Source organism: Colobus angolensis, unplaced genomic scaffold, assembly GCF_000951035.1.
Source record: "Colobus angolensis palliatus isolate OR3802 unplaced genomic scaffold, Cang.pa_1.0 Scaffold63, whole genome shotgun sequence".
In the NCBI taxonomy this organism is placed as follows: domain Eukaryota; kingdom Metazoa; phylum Chordata; class Mammalia; order Primates; family Cercopithecidae; genus Colobus; species Colobus angolensis.
The window spans coordinates 3,660,021-3,682,695 of record NW_012119932.1 but is presented as its reverse complement, the minus strand read 5'-3'; the positions used below and the strand labels follow the sequence as shown (position 1 = coordinate 3,682,695).

The following is a 22,675-nucleotide window of genomic DNA, read 5'->3' as shown; positions in this document are numbered from 1 at the left end:
CCAGGGCAATAAGGCCAAATAAATAAATAACACAAAAGACTAACAAACTGGGGCCAGGCGCAGTGGCTCACACCTATAATCCCAGCACTTTGGGAGGCTGAGGTGGGCGTATCATGAGGTCAGGAGATCGAGACCATCTTGGCCAACATGGTGAAACCCCATCTCTACTAAAAACACAAAAATTAGCTGGGCATGGTGGCAAGTGCCTGTAATCCCAGTTACTCGAGAGGCTGAGGCAGAAGAATCGTTTGAACCAGGGAGTTGAAGGTTGCAGTGAGCCGAGATCGTACCACTGCACTCCAGCCTGGCAACAGAGCAAGACTCCATCTCACAAAAACAAACAAACAAACAAAAAGACTAACAAACTGGAAAGGAAGAAGTAAAACTGTATTTATTCACAGATTGCATCTATATTTATTCAGATTGCATGACCACATATACAGAAGATCCTAAGAAGACTACAGAAACTTACTAGAATTAATAAATAGATCTATGAAGGTCACAGGATGAAAGTTCAATACATAAAAATGTATATTTCTATATGTGAGCAATGAACAAAACAGCAAAAGAAAAGTATAATTGGACTTATAATACATTCCTAAAATATGAACTACATGGAGATAAATTTATCAAAATTTTTGCAAAATCCGTACACTAAAAAATATAAAACACTTTTTAAAAGGAACTAAAGAGATAATATACGTATATGGAGTGAACACATATTAATATGTCAGTTTCTACTTAATTACCTTTTGCTTAGTTTTCAATTATCATATAATGATTGATTTGGTTATATTTAAGCTTGCCATTTGTTTATTTGTCTGATCTGTTGCTTTATTCCACAGTTCATCTCTTCCTGCCTTTTGTAGTGTTAATTTTTTTTTTGGGATGGAGTCTTGCTCTGTCACCTAGGCTGCAGTGCAGTGGCACGATCTTGGCTCACTGCAACTTCCACCTCCTGGGTTCAAGTGATTTTCCTACTCAGCCTCCCAAGTAGCTGGGATTACAGGCATGTGCCACCACACCCAGCTAATTTTTGTATTTTGGGTAGAAAGGGGGGTTTCACCATGTTGGCCAGGCTGGTCTCAAACTCCTGACCTCAGGTGATCCTCCTGCCTTGGCTTCCCAAAGGGCTGGGATTACAGGCATGAGCCACTGCACCCAGCCCCTGTAGTGTTAATTTTTTAGTGTTAACGTTGTAATTCTCTTGGCTTTTTTGCTATATTTCTTTGTTCTATTTTTAGTGGTTGCTGTAGTGATTACAATATGCAACTTAACTTTAACTTATAATAGTCTAGACTTAATATTGAACTACTTCAAGTAAAATACTAGAACTTTTTAACAATATCTCTACTTACTTTTCCTGTTGTTAATATTGTTATATATTTTATATCTATGTCCATTATAAACCCAACCACACAATGTAATAATTGTTTTGAAGAGTCCCATATCATGTGTCCTCAAGATATTAAGGATTATACGTTCATATGTGTTTGTCTAGTACTTATGCATATATTCATCTGTCCATCAATATTGAATATTTTATATTTACTCACATATTTATGATTTCTGATGCTTTTCATTTTTTCCTGTAGATCCACGTTGTCATCAGGGTCATTTCCTTCTGGAGAACCTCATTTAGCATTTCTTATAGTGTGAATATAGTGGCATAAATTCTGTCTTTTAAATTTATCTGGAAGTAGCTTCCTTTTGCCTTTCATTTTGAAAAGATACTTTTGCTTGATACAAAATTCTTGGCTGCTAGTTTTTTCTTTTTAGCATTTTAAAATTTCTTCTGAATGCCAATATTTCCGATGAAAATTCAACCATTAAGCTTAACTATCTTCCTGTACATGATGTGTCACTTTTCTTTGGCTGCTTTTAACACTTTGCTCTTTATCTTTGGCTTTCTGCATTTCTCTTCTGCATAGAAGTGATATAATTGTACATCCTGCTTGGGGTGCTTGACCTTCTTAGATCTGTAAATTAGTGTTTTCTGCCAATCATGGAATTTTTCAGTCATTATTTATGCAAATGTTTTTCCTATTCCTTCTTTCCCTCTGGAGCCCAATTACACATAAGTTGTCTTGCTTGATATTTTACAAGACTCTAAAGCTCTGCTCATTTTCCTTCAATTTTTTGGATTAAATAACGTCTTTTGATCTCTATTCAATTTATCTGATTCTTTTGGCATCTCTAATCTGCTGTTTAGTCCATCTAGTGATTTTTTCTTTCTAGTTTTTGTACTTTTCAAGTCTTAAATTTCCATGTTTGAAGTGTCATTTCTCTATTGAGCTTTCCTCTGTGAACATATTTATCATAGCTGCTTTAAAGTCTTTAATTACTTAATCCACCAACATCTGGCCCTATCAGAGTAGATTTCTATTGACTGCCTTTTTTTCTGACTTTGAGTCACACTTTCCTGTTTCTTTTTTGCATGGTTAAGAATGAGCATTGTAGATAATACTTTCCAGTGATTCCAGATTCTGTTGTGCCCGTCTGAGGATTGTGGCTATTTTGCTCTAGTAGGTGGTGAACTACACACTTTGTCTCACTAGTGGTGCAGCTGGTATCTCTGCTCAGTTCTTATAGTTTCTGGTTGCTGCTGTTTTTAGCCTGACTCCATGGAGGTCTCCCCAGAGCTTCTACAGTTTGGCAGTCACCTGTGGCTCGTCTATCAGTCTTGGGCTCTGACCTCTAACACCTCAGACCAGTAAGGTTTCAGCACTCCGCCAGACGAGCTGCACAAGGATTGAGGAATGCCCCGTATTTAAAAGCAGTAAATTAATAAATCTCACCTAGCACAGCTCCCTCTTCAAGGATAAGATATAATGCTTTTTAGTCCTTGCCTCTTTATTTTCACCACAGTCCCTGGGATCTCCTCCATGCATGTATAGTTTAGTGGTCAGTCAGAGGTCTGGGAATAGTTTATACTCAGATTTTGGGTTATACCATATATTAGAGTTCTCTAGAGAAATAGAACCAACATGATGCATGTATATTGTACGTGTGCCTGTGTATATGGCTGTATTAGTCCGTTTTTACACTGCTATAAAGAACCGCCTGAGACTGGGTTATTTATAAAGAAAAGAGGTTTAATTGACTCACAGATCCTAGTGGCTGAGGAGGCCTCAGGAAACTTATAATCATAGCAGGAGGGGAAACAGGCTCATCTTACATGGCAGCAGATGAGCATGTGAAGGAGGAACTGTCAAAGACTTATAAAACCATCAGATCTCACGAGAACTCGCTGTCACGAGAACAGCATGAGGGAGCTGCCCCATGATCCAATCACCTCCCATCAGGTCCCTCCCTTGACACATGGGGATTATGTTATTTAATTTGCCTGGAGATCACAATTTGAGATGATATTTGGGTGAGGACACAGAACCAAACCATATCAGTGGGTGTGTGTTGAGGGGGTGGGTGGGTAGTTCCTTTAAGGAATCAGCTCATGTGATTTTGGAGGCTTGGCAAGTCCAAAATCCACAGGTTAGACCAGTAGGCTGAAGACCCAGAGAAGTGCTGTAATTTGAGTCCAGGGGTGCTCTACTGGCAGGATTCCCTCTGTGGCCAGGTAGATCAGTCTTTTCCTATTAAGGCCTTCAACTGATTAGATGAGGTCCACCCACATCATGGAGGGTAATCTGCTTTACTCAACGTCTGTTTTAAACATTAATTTCATATAAAAAGTACTTTCACAAACATCTAGAATAATATTTGGCCAAATATTTGGGTACTGTGGCCCAGATAAAAATTCATCGCAAGTTTTCTCCTTGTCAGTTTGGTACCCATATGCATCTTAAATCATAATCTTCAAATAAAGACAATGATGAGATTATACTTTTACCTAACATAATACAACTATCCTATATACCACCAAATATTTCCCAATGCTTACCCCAGAAGAAGATGCAAAATTCTTAGGTGATGTTTACCCTTCCTGGGCCCACAAATCCTGGCTATGGGAGAAACGGCACCGTATGGTAGACGCTGATTCAGAGCATATACAGCATTCTGGAGAACCCTGCCCAAGCCCTGCAAGGTATTACCAACTAGCTGGTGCTGTAACTGAGTCTTCAAAAGGCCAGTCTATCAAGCCAGCTGCTTCAGGATGGTGGGTAACATGGTAAAACCAGTGAATTCCATGAACATTGGCCACAATGTATTTGCTGTGAAAGTGAGTTTCTTCCCTTCATGATGGTGGATTATCCTTTTGAACATTTCTCACTTTTGGGATTTCCCCTTTACATTTCTAGCTATTTAGGTAAAACTGCAGTTTTCTATAGCTGTGAGGATTCAGTAGATTTCCTCAGGCAAGACGGCCACACACTCGCAATACTTCTCTTACAGTCACAAATTATTTTAAAGTATATATTTTCATCAGCTTCTGTCTTGCTTTTAAAAAAATATTTTCTCCAGATTTCAAAATAGTTTTTTGTGGAAGACTGTATGAGCAACTTCATTGACTACGATTTCTGGAAGTTTCCTCCCTAGCATTACTTTTTATCCATAACACATTTTGGAGTAAGGGAAAGGAGAAAAGACAGGGCACACGGCCAAGAAGAGTGATGTTACTTTGATAAGCAGAACTCCTGTTCCCTGGGGCCTCTGTCACAACAAAATTCATTACATTGTGTTCTGACTGACTTTATTTCCTCTTGTAGTCAAATTTGGGAAATGTACCTTTCTTTTAGGACAACTTTCTAAAGTTATATTTGCTTTTATTTTTAGGAATTGAATGACCTTCATATAGAAGCACTTGCAGTGATAGCCAATTGCCTTGAAGACATGGATACTATGGTGCAGATTCAGCAGACAGGGGGTCTTAAAAAGCTCCTGTCATTTGCAGAAAACTCTACAATTCCTGATATTCAGAAGAATGCGGCAAAAGCCATTACTAAAGCAGCTTATGATCGTATGTCTCATTTTATTTTATTTTATTTATTTTGACACAGGGTCTCGCTCTGTTGCTCAGGCTGGAGAGCAGTGGCATGATCACAGCTCACTGCAGCCTCAAGCTCCCCAGGTTGCAAGTGATTCTGCCACCTCAGCCTTCCTAGTAGCTGGAACTACAGGCGTGCACCACCATGCCTGGCTAATTGTATTTTTTGTAGAGACATGGTTTCACTATGTTGCCCAGGCTAGTCTAGAACTCCTGGGTTCAAGCAATCTACCCACTTTGAGTTACAGGCATGAGCCACCGCACCCTGCCATGTCTTATTTTATATAAACAAAGCATATATAATTCCTCTTGTCTCAATTTTGATTAGTACTAACAAACCCTAGAGTATTTGTCTGCTTTTAAAAAACCATTTGAGAATAGTGCTATATTTACTACTTAAGTCCAAACTCATCTCACTTCCAATGAGTTAGAGATTTGTCAGGGATATGAAGAACGCAATATGATTTCATTATCCTATTTTTCAAAAAACAATTCATTTCTATATTAAGTGTTAAGCCTTGATTTTGCTTGAATTTGGAATTATACAGAATGTATGTATTGTTTGTGAACCTGAAAGCATTGAAGAAATCCCCATTCACAATGATATCTATCAAGTAATTTCCAAGTTTCAGCTGGAGTCTAGTAGCACCATGTTACATAGCTGTGACAAACAATGTGCTCACACTGTATACATAATACAATTTGCATTTCAGTGACAAGTTGACATAAATCTGTAAACTATGAGAGATTAATTACATCACAAGTACAGAAGATGAAATTATAGTTTTAATATATGTGTATTTGGAGTCTTTTATCTAATAAAAGATGTGATTTTATTTTTCCCCTTCTGTACCCCTACTTTTATAAATGATGACAGCATTGACTATTTTAAGTGATTTATATCTAAACATATATACTCACATCTGTATATCTATCTATGTGTATACTATGGGAAACACTTCCTTTTCAGCACACATTGGATTTCTTCAAGGCAAAGCTTTAATGCAGTAAGCAAGATTTCACTCTCCAGTATGTAGTGTGCATAGAGGGGCCTCATGAGTTACAATATAAATGACTATTTGAGAGACTGGTTATGAAATCAAGGTTTTTTTAATATTGGCAAAAGTTGGTTTATCCAGTATTCTATCAAATGGAACTTAGACATTATCATAGCTGGTCAGTTCTCTCTTCCTGCTATCCCAGTCCTTAGCTAATTGAGACCCAAAGAGAAGTAAAATGAGGAGACATGGACAATGTTACACCTAAAATGTTTGCATATCACAGCGTCTCTTTGGAGAGTATTTATATGTATCAAATGTGGCTGGGTCATTCTAAGTCTGTTCTCACTCATTTTGAGGTGGTAGTTTGATGATGCCTACCCATCATGTGCCATAGTACTGGAAAGTATGCTGGACAGAGTTCCTGGTACTAGAGTTCTAGTACTAGTTCCACTACTGGCATTGTAATGACCTACTTAAGTGATTTTGGGTGAACTACAACTTCTCCAGAACAATGTATATATGCATTTACTCATGATTTCTTATTGAGCCCTCACCCAGAACAGGAAAGTAAACAGGCAATCACAATGCAGTGTTCAAAGTGATTAACGATGGAAACACAGGATCACTCAGGAAGGCTCCCGGCACAGATCTGGATCAGAAAAATATTCCTGAAATCAGTGATTAACAAGCTAGGACCTAGAGTAAATAAGATAAATTGTCTGGTCAAAGAAGGTTCAGACAGGATGGAGGCGGAGAAGTGGTTCTGAGAAAGACCACTGTGTATAAAAGCCAGAGGAGGGACAACATGGTAAGTTCCAGAACCGAAAGCTTTCAGAATGGCTAATGACCAGAATGCCACAGAACACTGAACACTCAGGCTATGCATGTAGTGAGGAGCCCAGTGCTCACGGACATTATTAGCCCAGTTAAGGATTTTGGACTTTATTTTAATGGCAACAAAGAGCCATTGAAGTTACTCAGAGAAGGGAGGGAACATCACAGATTTTCACTTAAGAGAACTTGTGTTGCAGAGTGGAGAAGAGATTGGAAATGTTTAGCACCAGACACAGAAGACCGAAAGGGGGTTGCTGTAGTAACCTGAGTGAGATGTGAAGATGCCCTGAAACAGAGATGTGGTGTTCGGGATTGGCTCGAGGCACTTTGCAAGGAGAACCACCAGCACATGTGCGAGTATTTTTGAATGACTACGTTACTTGAAAAAGGAAGAAGGCTACACTAAGGATGAGGCCAGGTTTCTGGCTTAGACAGCTGCAAGTAAAAGGGTGCCACTCACAGGAATGGAGAACCCAAGAAATGGAGCGGTTTTGCTTGAAGAAAAGGAATCAATCCTATTCTTGTTTTTAAAATTGTGGTGAAATACAAATATGAAATTTACCATCTTCATCATTTTTAAGTGTAGAGTTCAGTGGCATTAAATGTATTCACATTTTTGTGGTGCTGTCCATCCATAGAAATCGTTTCATTTAGCAAAACTAAAAGTACACCAATTAAACAATAATTCCTACTCCTTCTTCATGCAAACTCCTGGCAATCACTATTCTTTGTCCCTATGAATTTGATGACTCTAGATCCCTCATATATGTGGAATCATATAGCATTTGTCCTTTTGCAAATGCATTGCACTTAGCATGATGTCCTCAAGGTTCATTCATGTTGTAGCATGTGTCACAATTTCCTCCCTTAAGGCCGAAAAATATTCCATTGTCTGTAAAGACCACATTTTGTTTATCCTTTCAACCCTTGATGGACAGTTGGTTGCATCTGCCTTTTGATTAACATGAATAATGTTGCTAAGAATGTGGGTGTACAGATACCTCTTTGAGTCCCTGATTTCAATTCTTTTGGATATGTACCTAGAAGTGGAGTTACTGAATCATATGGTAATTATATTTTTAGTTTTTTTTTTTTTTTTTTTGGAGACAGTCTCACTCTATCACCCAGGCTGGAGTGCAATGGTATGATCTCGGCTCACTGCAACCTCCACCTCCTGGCTTCAAGCAATTCTCCTGCCTCAGTCTCCTGAGTAGCTGGGACTACAGGTGCGCACCACCACACCTAGCTAATTTTTATATTTGCAGTAGAGACATGGTTTCACCATGTTAGCCAAGCTGGTCTCGAACTCCTGACCTCAGGCAATCCACCTGCCTCAGCCTCCCAAAGTGCTGGGATTACAGGTGTGAGCCACCACACCCATTTTCTATTTTTAATTTTCTTGAGAAACTGTCATATCTTTTTCTGTAGCAGCTGTACCATTTAATATTCCCATAACCAATGTACAAGAGTTCCAATTTCTCCACATCCTGGCCAACACTTGTTATTTTCTGTTTGTTGATAGTAGCCATCCTAATGGGTGTGAGGTGTTGTCTCATTGTGCTTTTTATGTGCATGTCCCTAATGATAAGCAACTTCGAGCATCTTTTTTGTGTGCTTATTGGCCACTTGCATATTTTCTTTGGAGATATCCAAGTCCTTCTCCCATTTTTTGATTGGGTTGTTTTCTTGATGCTGAGTTACACAAGTTCTTCATATATTCTGGATATTAACCCCTTATCAGATATTATTTGAAAATAGTTTCTCCCATTCTATGGGTTGCCTTTTCACTCTGTTGATTGTGTGCTTTGACGCACAAAAGTTTTAAATTGTGATGCAATCCAATGTATCTATTTTGTTGCCTATGCTGTTTGCTGTTGGTGTGGTACCCAATAACTCATTACCAAATATCATAAAGCTTTTGCCCTGTGTTTTCTTCTAGGAGTTTTGTAGTTGTAGCTCTTACATTTAGGTCTTGATACGTTGAGTTTATTTTTATCTAGGGTATAAAATTATGCTCCCAGTTCATTCTTTTTCATGTAGATATAATTTTTTCCTAGCATCATTTGTTGAAATTGATTCTTTATTTCTAATACAAAGGAATTCAAGCAGATGGTCTTTAAATCCTTTCTGGCACTTAATGTTTTTTGATTCTACTTTCTTATGTTAGTTCTAAAATAACTACATTCCAGTTTGAAGTTGTGTCTCCTCAGTCTTTATGTTAGAATCTAATGACTAACTGTATTTACTTCATGTATGTCATCTGTGATTGTATTATGTTCCCTTCAAACATCACTTTTTCAGACCGAAGAATTCAGATCTTGTTTAGTCTTTCTCCACACATGTCCTCAGGCCATCCTGGGATCATTCTCTTACCTCTTCTGGACTTCCTCTTGTTTATTATACCCTCCTTGAAATGTGTTGATAAGTATTATGAAAGCTGTAAGTATGCACCATCATTTTATATTACTATAGATAGGTTAATTTATCATTATTTTCCATTTCAGTCTTATGCAGCAAGTATTTTAGTCTCTTAACTACATTAGCATATTGGGCCAATGCTTTGAGGGAAGGACCTGTAGGGAGCCCCCAGATCATCTTTCTCAGTCAGGACCCAGAGCTCAAAGTTCCTCCTTTTAGTTTGTAGCATTTTGGGGCTGAGCGTGGTGGCTCACACCTGTAATCCTAGCACTTTGGGGGGTTGAGGTGAGAAGATCACTTGACACCAGGAGTTCAAGACCAGCCTAGGCAACAGAGCAAGACCCCCCATCTCTACACAAAATTTTTAAAAAATGAGCCATGCATGGTGTTGTGCACCTGTAGTCCCAGCTACTTGGGAGGCTGAGGAAGGAAGATCACTTGAGCCCGGGGTTTGAGACTGCAGTGAGATGTGATCATGCTACTGCACTCCAGCCTAGGAAACTGAGCAAGACCCTTAATAATAGTAATAATAATAATAATACATCCTAACATTTTTCATTTATAGTTAAAAATGCAAACTTTGCTTTGGACTAGTATTGCATTTTCTTTAAGGCCTGGTATAGGGATCAATTTGTACAAGTGTTCTATTAAATCTTGGAAAGGCACACTCTGCTTACTATTTAAATAAACATTTATCATATGCATGCTATATGCAAAGTGTTGTTCCAGAAGATCAGGATAAACAATGGATGGAATAAGTAAATATTTTCTGAATAGACAAGAAGATATATTTCCTGTAGAAAGCGGAGTTTGATTATCTTTTAGTTCAATTTTATGAATTATATTGTACAGTTTTATCCTTATTCTTTTTTTAGCTATATGATCTATCACAGATGAAGAGTAGTATGTTAGAAGTTTCCCACTATATTATTTTTGTTTTCTCTTATAATTTTTTTTTTGAGACGGAGTCTCGCTCTGTCGCCCAGGCTGGAGTGCAGTGAGGTGATCTTGGCTCACTGCAAGCTCCGCCTCCTGGGTTCTCGCCATTCTGCTGCCTCAGCCTCCCTAGTAGCTGGGACTACAGGCGCCCGCCACCACACCCGGCTAATTTTTTGTAGTTTTAGTACAGACGAGGTTTCACCATGTTAGCCAGGACAGTCTCGATCTCCTGACCTCATGATCTGCCCGCCTCGGCCTCCCAAAGTGCTGGGATTACAGGCGTGAGCCACCGTGATGGGTCTTTGTCTTGTAATTTTATATTAAATAACTTTGCTTTATGTTTTATATCCACTACTGATTTTTTAATCTCACTTTTATTGCTCTTTAGCTTTTGATCCTAATTTGATATTAAGATTATCATGTATTATCAAACATGGTCTTGGCAGAAAAAAAATTCTGGACACTCCTGATGGTTTTAAAGGAGACAAATGAAGGAACTACTTTCACAAGTATAATTAGGCTTAAGGGAATAAGCAAGAGATTATGAGGTCCCCAGAGATTAGCAATATTGGGAAACCTTCACTATCACTAGGTCCAAAAGGCAAGGCAAAGAAATAGATTTTTATAGCTACTATATTCACCCTTATTTCTGACATCATGTTTTATGTTTTATGCTTTCTGCTTATTTTTCTGTGTTGTTCATTTCTTTGTATAGATTTTAAAAACTTTTATAAATAGTTAAAGTTACTATAGTTATTTTAGATATTTAGCAATTTTGCTCCCACAATTCTTTCCCTTTCTGATGTTTCTAAGATCAATAAGAGGTTATAGACTCCCCTCTCTAATAAGCTTTTTTTTTTTGAGACTGAATCTCACTCGGTCGCCCAGGCTGGAGTGCAGTCGAGTGATCTCGGCTTGTCACAACCTCCATGTCCTGGGTTCAAGTGATTCTCTTGCCCCAGCCTCCCAAGTAGCTGGGATTATAGGTGCGTGCCATCATGCTCATCTAATTTTTGTATTTTTAGTAGAGACAGTGTTTCACCATGTTGGACAGGCTGGTCTTGAACCCCTGACCTCAAGTGATCCACCCGGCCTCCCAAAGTGCTGGGATTACAGGCATGAGCCACCACACCTGGCCAAAGCCTCTCTTTTTTAAGACTCACTTTGTCATCACATTCAATTTTAACCACATTTGTCATTTAGAGTTATATACATATTGAATCTGTTTCAGTGTGTGCTGTCAATTTCTCATAATAAAGCTTACCTGTCCTTATGATTTTATTTGATTCATTTCTCAAATTAACCAGAGTAGATTTTTCAGTTAAAATTTTTTTATACACAGTTAATTTTTTTAAAGGTATATCCAATAGTGATATGCTTTGAGACCTTACCTTACCTGTGAATAGGTTTGTTGCCTTCAAACATACATGACAATTTAACTGGGTTTGGAATTGCTGCATCATAATATTTCTGCTTAAATATCTATAGAAGTGATGCTAGGCACAGTGGCTCATGCCTGTAATCCCGGCACTTTTGGAGGCCGAGGCAGGTGGATCACCTGAAGTCAGGAGTTCGAGACCAGCCTGGCCAACATGACGAAACCCATCTCTACTAAAAATACAAAAAAATTAGCCAGGCATAGTGGTGCATGCCCGTAATCCCAGCTACTTGGGAGGCTGAGGCAGGAGAATCACTTGAACCCTGGAGGCAGAGGTTGCAGTGAGCCGAGGTCACACCATCACACTCCAGCCTGGGCAACAACAGCGCAACTCCATCTCAAAAAAACAAAAACAAAAAACATATCAATGAAGCTTGCTTTTGCAGTGTTCAAGCCTGATTTCCATTATTTTACATATATGCTTTTTTTTTCTATGTTAAGGTAGAATTTTTTATCCCGAGTTTGAAATTTTTGCCAAAATATGTCTAAGTCCCCCTCTCCACTCTACTACACAGGCAAGACTTTTGATCTCCAGAGTCATGGTTTTTTCCCTTAATTCAGGAAGCTAGTTTTTTCCATTATACTTTGGATTCTTGTTTTTGTTTCACTTAATCTGTTTTCCCCATGAATACTTATTTTTAGACCATCTCTGTTCTCTTTTCTATGCAGTGTTTCATAATTTTGGTTTTTAAGGCTCATCATGGAATGCAGAGGACTCTGTCTTGGCCTGGTTTTAATGAATAGATGAAGCCTACAGGGTGCCCTTTGCCTGTTTTCCCATCAGTTGAGAGGGCAATGGACTCCTTTAGCCCAATTTTGGATGATGAGGAGACTTTCCCATAATGCAGTATTGCAACGCCAGAGTTCTATCTTCTCCTGATCCCACTGATTTATATAAGAAGAAGGTGATAGAAGTTCACAGCTTTCTAAGGGGCCCTTCATTGTCTGTGGCCTGGGTGACTTGTGGAAATTTGTTTCTTCCTCTCTTCCCCTTGCCCCAGGGTCCTCTTTTTCTCCTTTTCTTATCAACCTCTTTGACTTATCAGTCCATTTTAAATAGCCCCATCTCCTCAGCTCATCTCCATCATTTCACCTGCTGCACCTGACTTCTGTTTCCACCATTCTGCCAAAATAGTCCTTGTAGAATTTGACATTGACCTCTCAACTTCTAAATCCTGCAGAGGCATTTGCAGTCCTTTTTAACTTGACCTCTGGGTGGGAATCCACACTGTTGATTGCCCCCTCTTCCTGTAAACTCCTTTATCCTTTGGTTTCCAAACCGCCCCCCTCTCTGTTCTCCAAATTACCAGACCAACCTTCACCTTTACCACTTTCCTCAGCTTATTTCAATACTAAACTTGCCTTCTGTTTTCTGTCTTGTTCTCTTGAAAATCTCCCTGAGCACTCTCACTTATGACTAATGTTTCAGCTGCCTCCTTATTTGCTTATGAATCCCAAATCTGTTTCTAATTCTGACCTGTCTTCTGAATTCCTGCTTGTACTTCTGACAGCTTCCAAGCACATCCAACTATACTGCCCACACTCCACTTTGGGGAGTGTTAAGTTTGAGAATCTGAACAAAGAATAACCTTCCGAAAATGTAGAAATACACTACATTCTGCATATAATTGCAGGGAGTTCTTGGGCTGCCTGAAGCCCACCTGTCTTCTGAATCCATGAACCCCAGGTTAATAACGCTTGAGCTAGAATAAGCAGGATCAAATCCAGACAGCCCCACTTGGCATTAGAGATTCTTCTATTTTACACAAGCACATGGCCTTTGGTTATCAATTTGTTCTTCCTCAGATACTCTCCCTTGTGCTCTGGATTGTATAACTTTGTTAGACCATAATTTTGTACTCATTTGCTCTGGTTTGGGCCTTTTGTCTGGATTCTGATTTGGGAAATGCTGTTTTGACCTATTGGTATCTATATTCTTCAAATGGCTAGATTTAGAGGAAATCTCAAATTTTCTAATTCTGTTAATGTTCAAGGTGTCAATAAAATAACTTGTTTTTCTTTATGTCCTTAAGAAATTAAAAAACCTGCTTCCCCTTGCTTTAACCTAGTATAGCCCACTCTGCTCTACATCTGCTACCAGTTTTCTCACACCAGATCTTCACCTGTTCCCACCACGGTAGATTAAAGCAACAACCTGTGGGTGAACTAAAGTAACCTGACCCTCACTGGAATACCACGCAAACACAGCACAAAAGTTAACTTCCATTGCTGAGCAGAACCTCCATTTCCCAGATCTATCTTAACATCATTCAACCAACTGCCCATCTGTATTACAGTCGGGCTCCTTCACTGTGGTCTTGTAGGTTTCCTCTATTACTATGAAAATTTCCATTTTATAATTCAACTTATTTAATTGGTAATCTTCCTCCATCCCTTCTGACATAGCCTCCTTCTTAAATTGTTTTCATCATTGGCAACTCTACAAAAACTAAAAAAGTATGCCAGGTGGGTCTTCAAATTCAGTGAATGCGGAAGTGGTTTAATTTTCTTATAGCCTAGGAGATATCTGGTCTGAAAGCTTGATTCTTGGAACCTCTAGAAAGATAGATGATTCCACGAAGATTCAAACTTTCTCTCTGTTCACATATCCCAACAAATTATTACAAGTGAACACTCTTCTGATTGGAAGTGCAGGGTTTTAAGAAAATCTGTCCATTCCAGAAGCAGAATTTCCCCTAAGGGCTCTGATCTGCCTTAGCCATGACATTTTTGGGCAGTACTGCCCACTTCTGACCAGAACACAATATTAGGGCAGAACTAGTATCTTTGAGGCCAGTGCTGGAAGATAGGTTAAATCTTTTACACTGCCTAATTATTCTCTATTTTGGTTGATTTATTTACCTCTTAACTCTTATTATCTAGCCAGATCTACCATATCCACCTCTTCCTCCTGCCTGGATTCTAGATTCTGCGGTCTTTTCAGGTACTACTTGTATTTCTTGTTGTATTAGTCTATTCTTACACTGCTGTGAAGAAATAGGTGAGACTGGGTAATTTATAAAGGAAAAAGGTTTAGTTGACTCACAGTTCTGTGGGGCTGGGGAGGCCTCAGGAAACTTACAATCATGGCAGTAAGCACCTCTTTGCAGGGCGGCAGGAGAGAGACTGAATGCCCAGCAAAGTGGCGGGGAAGCCCCTTATAAAACCATCAGATCTCGTGAGAACTAACTCACCATCAAGAGAACAGGATGGGGGAAACTGCCCCCCGTGATTCAATTATCTCCACCTGGTCCCTCCCACAATATGTGGGGATTATAAGAACTGCAATTGAAGATGAAATTTGTTTGGGGACACAGCCAAACCTTATCATTTGTCTACTTTGTATATCAACTCTTGCCTGCCTTGACCTCTATCTGCTAGACCCAGCCAGCTTAACCAGACATGTCTTATTTTATATTAGTTACAGTGGCAAACTCTTAAAAACTTAACAATGAATAAGAAAGCTATCTCCTAATATTCTTGTATTGAAAGCATATAATCACGAAGAAGTTTAAAAAATTTCCCACAGTTAGAAAATTCCATTTATATGTAGATTTTGACAAAATTGCTCCTTATTCTGTTATTAAAACAATGTAACTATCAATAGCAATTTATACACTTATTTTTACTTTCCATCATCATAAGAATATTTTTTTAGACAAGGTCATGCATTGTCATTGTATGTCAGAAACACAATTGAAATATCCAAACCCATAAACACACTTTATTTAAGTTTTGTTTGTTGAGTAAAGTTTTAACATGCATCTCAACTGTGGAAAGCCCAAATCAATATGCCTTTGACCTGGTACCAGTAGGAGGAAGGTGTTAATTACCGTGTTGCCATGAGGTTTATGGACTGGCATTAACATCTCAGCAGGAGCAAAAGTGGCACAATAGCAACTTCTGAGAATGGATGAAGGAAAGTATCATTACATAGAGATTTGTTTCCAGTAAGAAAACATTATGCGTTTTATTTTAGGGATACTGAACAAACATTATTTTTAAAGAACATTATGCTATTAGTAGCATAAATATCTTGCTATCTTTATGATCTGTGCAATTAAAACACAAGTACTTCTTGGTGTAGCAATTCAAGGAAAGTATTTGGTTAATATGTTAATTCATCTTTTAAATCTATTATAGCCACGCTGCAGTCAGCATTTTTAAGGTTTAGTGAACACAGCTGCATTTTGAGAACACTCCCAGCAAGGCTGAGAAACTAATTGCCCTCAGTACCTATTTAAATTACTTTTTAAAATCTTTTCAATAATTGTAAATATACTGTTTTCTGAATGCAACAACTACATACTCCAAAGTTCGTTTTTTCAAATTAATCATTTTGGCCAATTTTCCTGATAGAATCCATGCTGAGAGGGTTTTGTTTAGAAAATTTGGTTTAGAGCCATTGGGGAAATCTTAATGAGAAATCTAAGCATTTTAGGTCAGAGACTCTGGAAAAGTTTTGGATATTACTTATTCAGAGAAAATTGGTAAGAACTGTGTATATTTAAAACATTTTCGGAGCCACATACTTTAGAGTTAAGTATTAACTGAAACTTTTTTATGAAAAATAGTTATGGCCTGCCTGAATTCTAATGGTAAATGAAAGGAAGGAACCAAAAGATGAAAATGATAGGACTACAGGACATGGTTCATGATTGGTTTAAAGTGAATGAGCAGGAGCGTTAATAAGTTAGCCTGTTCCAGTTATTGCCAAATTGCTTAATATATATCTGTGTATCAGGTGAACAAAAGCCAAAAATATTTGCAAATATGCTGCCATCTAAATGTGATACTGCTTCTGTGAAAAAGGATGGTTTTTTTTGAGTCATCACTGAAGGAAGGGATAAATCATAACTACAATGGAAACCTAGCTGATGTTAATTTCTGAAAATATTTCTGGAAAAAAACAAGTTAATTAACATACCTGTAAGTAATGAACCAGTTCCACATGTAAATATTGTAATCTAAATTATTATCAGAATTTTTTGCAAAGATTGTTATTCTAATAGAATATTCTCTTATATATCTTGAGTGCATATCACACATTCTTCCATTTTAATCACAAAAATAGAATTTATAAAGGTTAATTTTATAAACTTTACAAAGGGTATTCATAAATAATCAAGTCAATGACAAGTTTTTGAAGGAAACAAATTATTTAGCAAGGAATTATTTGTAAGTTGTTTCTTTTTATACTAGTCTCTGGTACCTCTTTATTTCATCCAAACAGTTTGATATATTTTTTCTAGAACATACTTTAATAAAGAGGAACTTCTTTAGAATTAGCTAGAACATTAAAAAATTAGAACTAATAGAACACAAAACAAAAAATTATTTTAATGTTCTCATTTAGCTTAATGCAGTATTTAAATTAGTATAGTAATGAGATTGTTATTTATTAAAAAATCAAACGAAGCCAAGAGAAAACAATGTTTAGGGAACAAAAGAGCATTAAAAATACTTTGGTTTCAAACTTAGTGTTTTAAATGGGATGAATATAATGGTATGTAGACATAACTTTATTTAATTAAATAATAATAATAATAATTATTATTATTTTTTGAGACAGAGTCTTGCTCTGTCACCCAGGCTGGAGTGTAGTGGTGTGATCTTGGCTCACTTCAAGCTCCGCCTCGCGGGTTCACGCCATTCTCCTGCCTCAGCTTCCTGAGTAGCTGGGACTACAGGTGCCCGCCACCACGACTGGCTAAGTTTTTGTGTTTTTTAGTAGAGATGGTGTTCACCGTGTTAGCCAGGGTGGTCTCGATCTCCTGACCTCGTGATCCGCCTGCCTCGGCCTCCCAGAGTGCTGGGAATTAAATAATTATTTTAATGTTTGCTACTTAAATATGTATTGTCGTTTGAGAAAAAAATGATGATTGTATTTTGATATAAGACTATAAATTTCTTAAGACTTGGATCATACTTTACAACTCATTTTTACTTTCTTCTCTCTTCTGCTCTTCTCCTGAAGGTTGTAAGCATCCAGCTCACCAGTTTGCACATCTTAGGCATTCTTCCAATATTGGGTTTTATATTTAAAAGAACCATCAAATAAACTGGATTTTGTCCTTAGTGAACAAATAGCCTATGTGAACACTGAGTACCAGGTCAGGTACATGACGGGTGTTAAATCAGTGCTTTCTAAATCCAAAAACTTGTCTTTTTCCTAGTATAGAATTTCCTTGGCCCTAATATTGATCTCATACAAGGGAATAGGAAAAAACATCCATGATTCATTTTGCATAATTAGTGTATTCTAAAGTTAAATCATTGTAGATTTTATCTAGTTTAGACTCTGGTACTAAAACTAGCAAATGGTTTGAATTCCTGTTAGACTTTGGATGGCAAAGTAATAATACTTCACAGTTTTTGCATTAAAATTCTGATTTTTTTTTCTCTTTGGTGTATGAAAGCTGAAAATAGAAAACTTTTTCACGAACAAGAGGTTGAAAAGTGCCTTGTAGCCCTTTTGGGTTCGGAAAATGATGGAACTAAAATTGCTGCTTCCCAAGCTATTTCAGCAATGTGTGAGAATTCAGGCAGCAAAGATTTTTTCAATAATCAGGGTAAGCCAACTGGAAACAACTCTTTTAAGCATTTTTAGGTTACCATATTTTAGTGCACATGGGCATTTTAAAAGTCACATTTTTTACCTTTCTCTTTCTGTAGGGATTCCACAGTTAATTCAGTTGCTAAAAAGTGACAATGAAGAGGTACGGGAAGCGGCAGCTCTAGCCCTGGCAAACCTAACCACTTGCAACCCTGCTAATGCAAAGTAAGTTCAGAGATCCTCACCCAACACTGACTTGTGGAACAATTCACAGTCCAAGATGTTCTCATGCTAAATTATTGACTTTCACGATAGTCTGTGAATTGCTTCAGATGGTCTATCTTGGGGTTATTCTTCAGAATCCCTTATGAAAATAGAATCATCGGATGGGCCTGTTTTACAAAAATATTACAAAATCTTAACTGTTTCTGAGTTTGTTGGGAAAATGTGTAGGCCATTTGATTTCAGGGACCAGGAGGACTCTTGCAGAAGCTTCTACAAATAAGACTGAATAATGCTGGAAATATTAAAGACAAGATCGGATGAGCATTTGATAAATCTGGAAAAATGCTTAAAGATCCATCTTAAAAGGGTATAAACATTAGATACTATAGAAACATTTAAAAGGTCAGTGGCTCACACCTGTAATCTCAGCACTTTGGGAGACTGAGCTGGGCGGATCATTTGAGGTTGGGAGTTCAAGACTAGCCTGGCCAACATGGTGAAGCCCTGTTGTACTAAAAATACAAAAAATTAGCTGGGCGTGGTGGCAGGCACCTGTAATCCCAGCTATTAAGGAGGCTGAGGCAGGAGAATCGCTTGAACTCGGGATGCGGAGGTGGCAGTGAGCCGAGATGGTGCCATTGCACTCCAGCCTGGGCCACAGAGCGAGGCTTCACTTCAAACAAACAAACAAATGAACAAATAAACAAACAAACCAAAGCATATTATGAGCAAATACTGTGAAGAAAAGTTAAGGAATAGGAATGCCTTCTGTATCCCAAGCACTCTGGTATGTAATTTATACTCATTTTTAAAATTATCAGAATAATCTGCCAGCAGTTGAGGAAACTGAGACTTTTCAAGCTTACTTAATTTTCCTGGGTATGCATTTTTATCAAAATAGCTGAGCTGGAAATCAATGCAGGTCTGTCAGACTCCAAAGTCTGTGTTCTTTCCCCTACAGGAGATAAAGACCACCTTATAAAACAGTAAGAATTTCTTGAAGACAACTTCCATAAATAAAATAATTATTTGCCTTCCCTCCAACTCATTTGGTATGTTAGTTAGCTTTCATTTATTATTGCTTTGTGATATCATGGCTAAAATTACTCTTTTCTAACTTGAAATAAATCTCCCTTGGCCTCCATCACATACTTAATAGTTCTTAGCCTTTCTTTCCTTTTCTGTTCTCCCACACAAATATTTTATAAGATCCTAATGGAATGACTGCAAATCTAACTGCCTGATAAAAACAAAACAGAAATGCATAAGTGTCAAAACAAAACTGTGTTCCTTTAATAGCTACAATCTTTGACATAGTAATTTCCTAAATTAAGGGTCATCATTATCTCTATGAAAGCACACACACTTCTGGAATATTGAGTCCTTGTAAGTAGCAATTTGAATATAGCATATTCAGTGATTTTTCCAGTATGGTCGCGTGGTGCAAAAAAATCTTATCAGAGACACTAAACCATTTCTCTCTCCAGTCCATTTAGATTTGTATATGATCTAGAATACTTTAACAGGCCTCCAGAGTATATAGGTGTCTTGATTTGATGTGAGTTTGCCTGGCTTATATTTTTTGTTTTATTTTACATAAAATCATAGAAAATTAGGAGGGTAAGTAGTTCTAAAAGGGGCTGCCTTCAGATTTGCTCTCTCAGTTTAATTATCTATTTTACAGATTTTTGTCATCTGACTCATAGTTCCATTTTGTTACCATAGAAAGGTCAGTCAGGACTAAATGATGCCTGACTTCTCTAGTGCAGTCGACTTTATTTACATAATTTAACTTTATTCTTTGTAAATTTTTAATTGTAGTTATTTCTTTAACCTATTATATACAGTCCATTCTGTTTCTTTTTTTTTAAGTTTGTATTTTGTAAGGGAAATGGGACATGAATGAAAGTGGCTTTCTGAATGTTTCTTGAGGTCTATATAATTTTTACTTGGGATTTTCTGAGCTAAAAAAATATTGAAGATGAATACTTTTGAAGAGGATGTGGAATCAAATTTGACAGATTTATGCCAAATGCTGAAGACTGAAGTTGCAAAAGATTCTAGAGTCAATCAAAAGGAATGAACACGAATAAGCCACATAGTCCTTCTAGAAGCCTCCTTGAGTTTAATTAGTAATGCCAAATATAACGGAAGTGACAACAAATGTGATTGGTTATTTTTAATAAAATAACTTTCTACTCAGATCGTCTTTTAAAAATTGTTAGCTTAAACTCAGCATTGGTGAGTATTTCTGGCATCACTTTTAGTAGCTGTCCATTCAATCATCTCCCCAGGAGGCATCGTGGCTTTGCTGCTGGTGTGGTTGGAATCAAGGTTTTCTAACTATTTTTCTGTCACACATAAGTAGTATAGGAGGCAAAAACCCAAAGTTAACTTCCTCCAGGTGCATTTGGTAGCTATATGAATATTTGATCATTGCTATCCTAATTTTTAAAAATGCACGTAAGCATTGCAAATACCAATTTTGTGTATGTTAAAATGTAACCCTTCTCCTACAGCCCTTCTCCTACACGCATATCTTAATGTGCCTAAAATGAATTTTTAAACTCTAATTCTTAAACTCAAGGCATCTTCTGGAATTGGAGGCTCATTTCATGCATTGAGTAATCGCTGGTGTTGTCATGGTAACATATAATGTTGGTGCAATTTCCTTTATGTAATAGATTTTTGCTTGGAAAATTGTGGGTAGATCAAAATTTTCTAAATTAAATAATCAACCCAGGGAAGGAGAAATGTACTTTGTGGTAACCCTTTTTGTAAAAATAACAAATGCTTTTTTTCATTAAAATCTTTTTATAATCTAAAAATAGAATTTTATAATCTTTATGTAAATTAATTTATAGTCTAATGTATCTGATTTCAGATTTTCACACATCTTGCTTTCTCATAACAAAAAAATACACTCAAATGTAATAAGATAGTATGATGATGAGCAATTTTAGTAGCAATCATAAATAAATAATCAGACCATTCATAGCCCTATGTAGAAGATTTCCAACTTTATTAAAGTAATCTGATCATCACCTTAATTCATGCCAAAAGATCTTACCAATTTGGTATTCTTTATGAATGAGGTTTCCTAGATATTCAAGTTTAGTGGGTTTTTAAAAATGTACTTTTTTAATCCAAAAAAACTTTTAAAAATTTGTGGTAAGTTTAAATTTAAATCTTCTAAAATCCTTCCTTCTCAACCTTCTGTTTTTTTTGTTTTGTTTTGTTTTGTTTTTCAGATAGGATCTCACTCTATTGCTCAGGCTGAAGTGCAATGGTGCAATCGTAGCTCACTGCAGCCTAAATCTCCTGGGCTCTAGCGATCCTCCTGCCTCAGCCTTGCAAGTAGCTGAGATTACAGGCATGCACCACCCCACCCAGTTAATTTTTCTTTTCTTTTCTTTTTTTTTTTTTTTTAAGAGATGGGGTCTTACCATGTTGCCCACGCTGGTCTCTCAAACTCCTGAGCTCAAGCAATCCTCCTACCTTGACCTCCCAAAGTGTTGGGATTATAGGTTTGAGCCTCTGCATTGAGCTCCCTCTCAGCCTTTTGAACTGATTACGCTGTTACTGAACTTTGGTGAGGAAAGTTATGGTTGCCATTTTGACTAAGTGGCTGCCATGTGACCCTTGGCGGTGTTCTCAGGACCCCTCGGGGAAGGGGTTCTGCTTGTCCCACTCACTGGGTATAAATTCAGAGGGACAGCTCCTTTGACCTTCGATGCATTTTGCTGATTCCTTATCAAGCTTCTGAGAGCTGTCAGTTTTTCATTTTCACTGCTATCAGTGGATCTGACTGGCAGAGCTCTAACTTCCTCCCTGCCAGAGTTCCTTTCAAATCCTTTCTGTCCATGAAAAGCTTGGATACCAGCTTTATCGAATTTTACATAAAAGCCACACAGGAGGGCCTGTTGCCTCTTCTGTAAGTACATCGTTTTTGCTTCTCAGAGGCCATTCCCCACCCCGACAGATAATTCTCATGTCGTGGTTATGTGAAATTTCCAGGTATTTGAGTTATGGATATGTGAGATGGTAGTTTAAAAGTTATTAACAAAAGGAATCCTTTTACTTACAAATGGGCTAATGTTGTAGAGTAAAACAGACATAAAATATATCCTGGAAGTAAATTCTGCTTCCAGGAGTGTTTTGCCTTAGGTCTTTGTAGTGATACCCTCTTGCCTGCAAAATCTCTTCCCAGGCAGCCTGTGGTTCCCTCCCTTACCCCGTTTACATCTCTGTTACAATGTCACCTTGGTGAAGCGACTTAGCATTACCACACGGCTTAAGATAGCATCCCACACATGCAT

The 22,675-nt window shown here is 37.6% G+C and overlaps 1 protein-coding gene across 4 annotated transcripts in view; it reads left to right on the top strand.

Annotated features, from left to right (window-relative positions):
- The window catches only part of ARMC3 (armadillo repeat containing 3), a 126,287-nt gene that overhangs the window by 51,139 nt on the left and 52,473 nt on the right, over window positions 1-22,675 (top strand). For all 4 annotated transcript variants that reach the window (XM_011963844.1, XM_011963842.1, XM_011963841.1 and 1 more), the window contains 3 exons: window positions 4,735-4,918; window positions 17,995-18,147; window positions 18,251-18,356. In XM_011963844.1, the coding sequence (XP_011819234.1) occupies window positions 4,792-4,918; window positions 17,995-18,147; window positions 18,251-18,356 (386 nt within the window). In that variant the 5' untranslated portion in view covers window positions 4,735-4,791. The remainder of the gene's footprint in view (window positions 1-4,734; window positions 4,919-17,994; window positions 18,148-18,250; window positions 18,357-22,675) is intronic.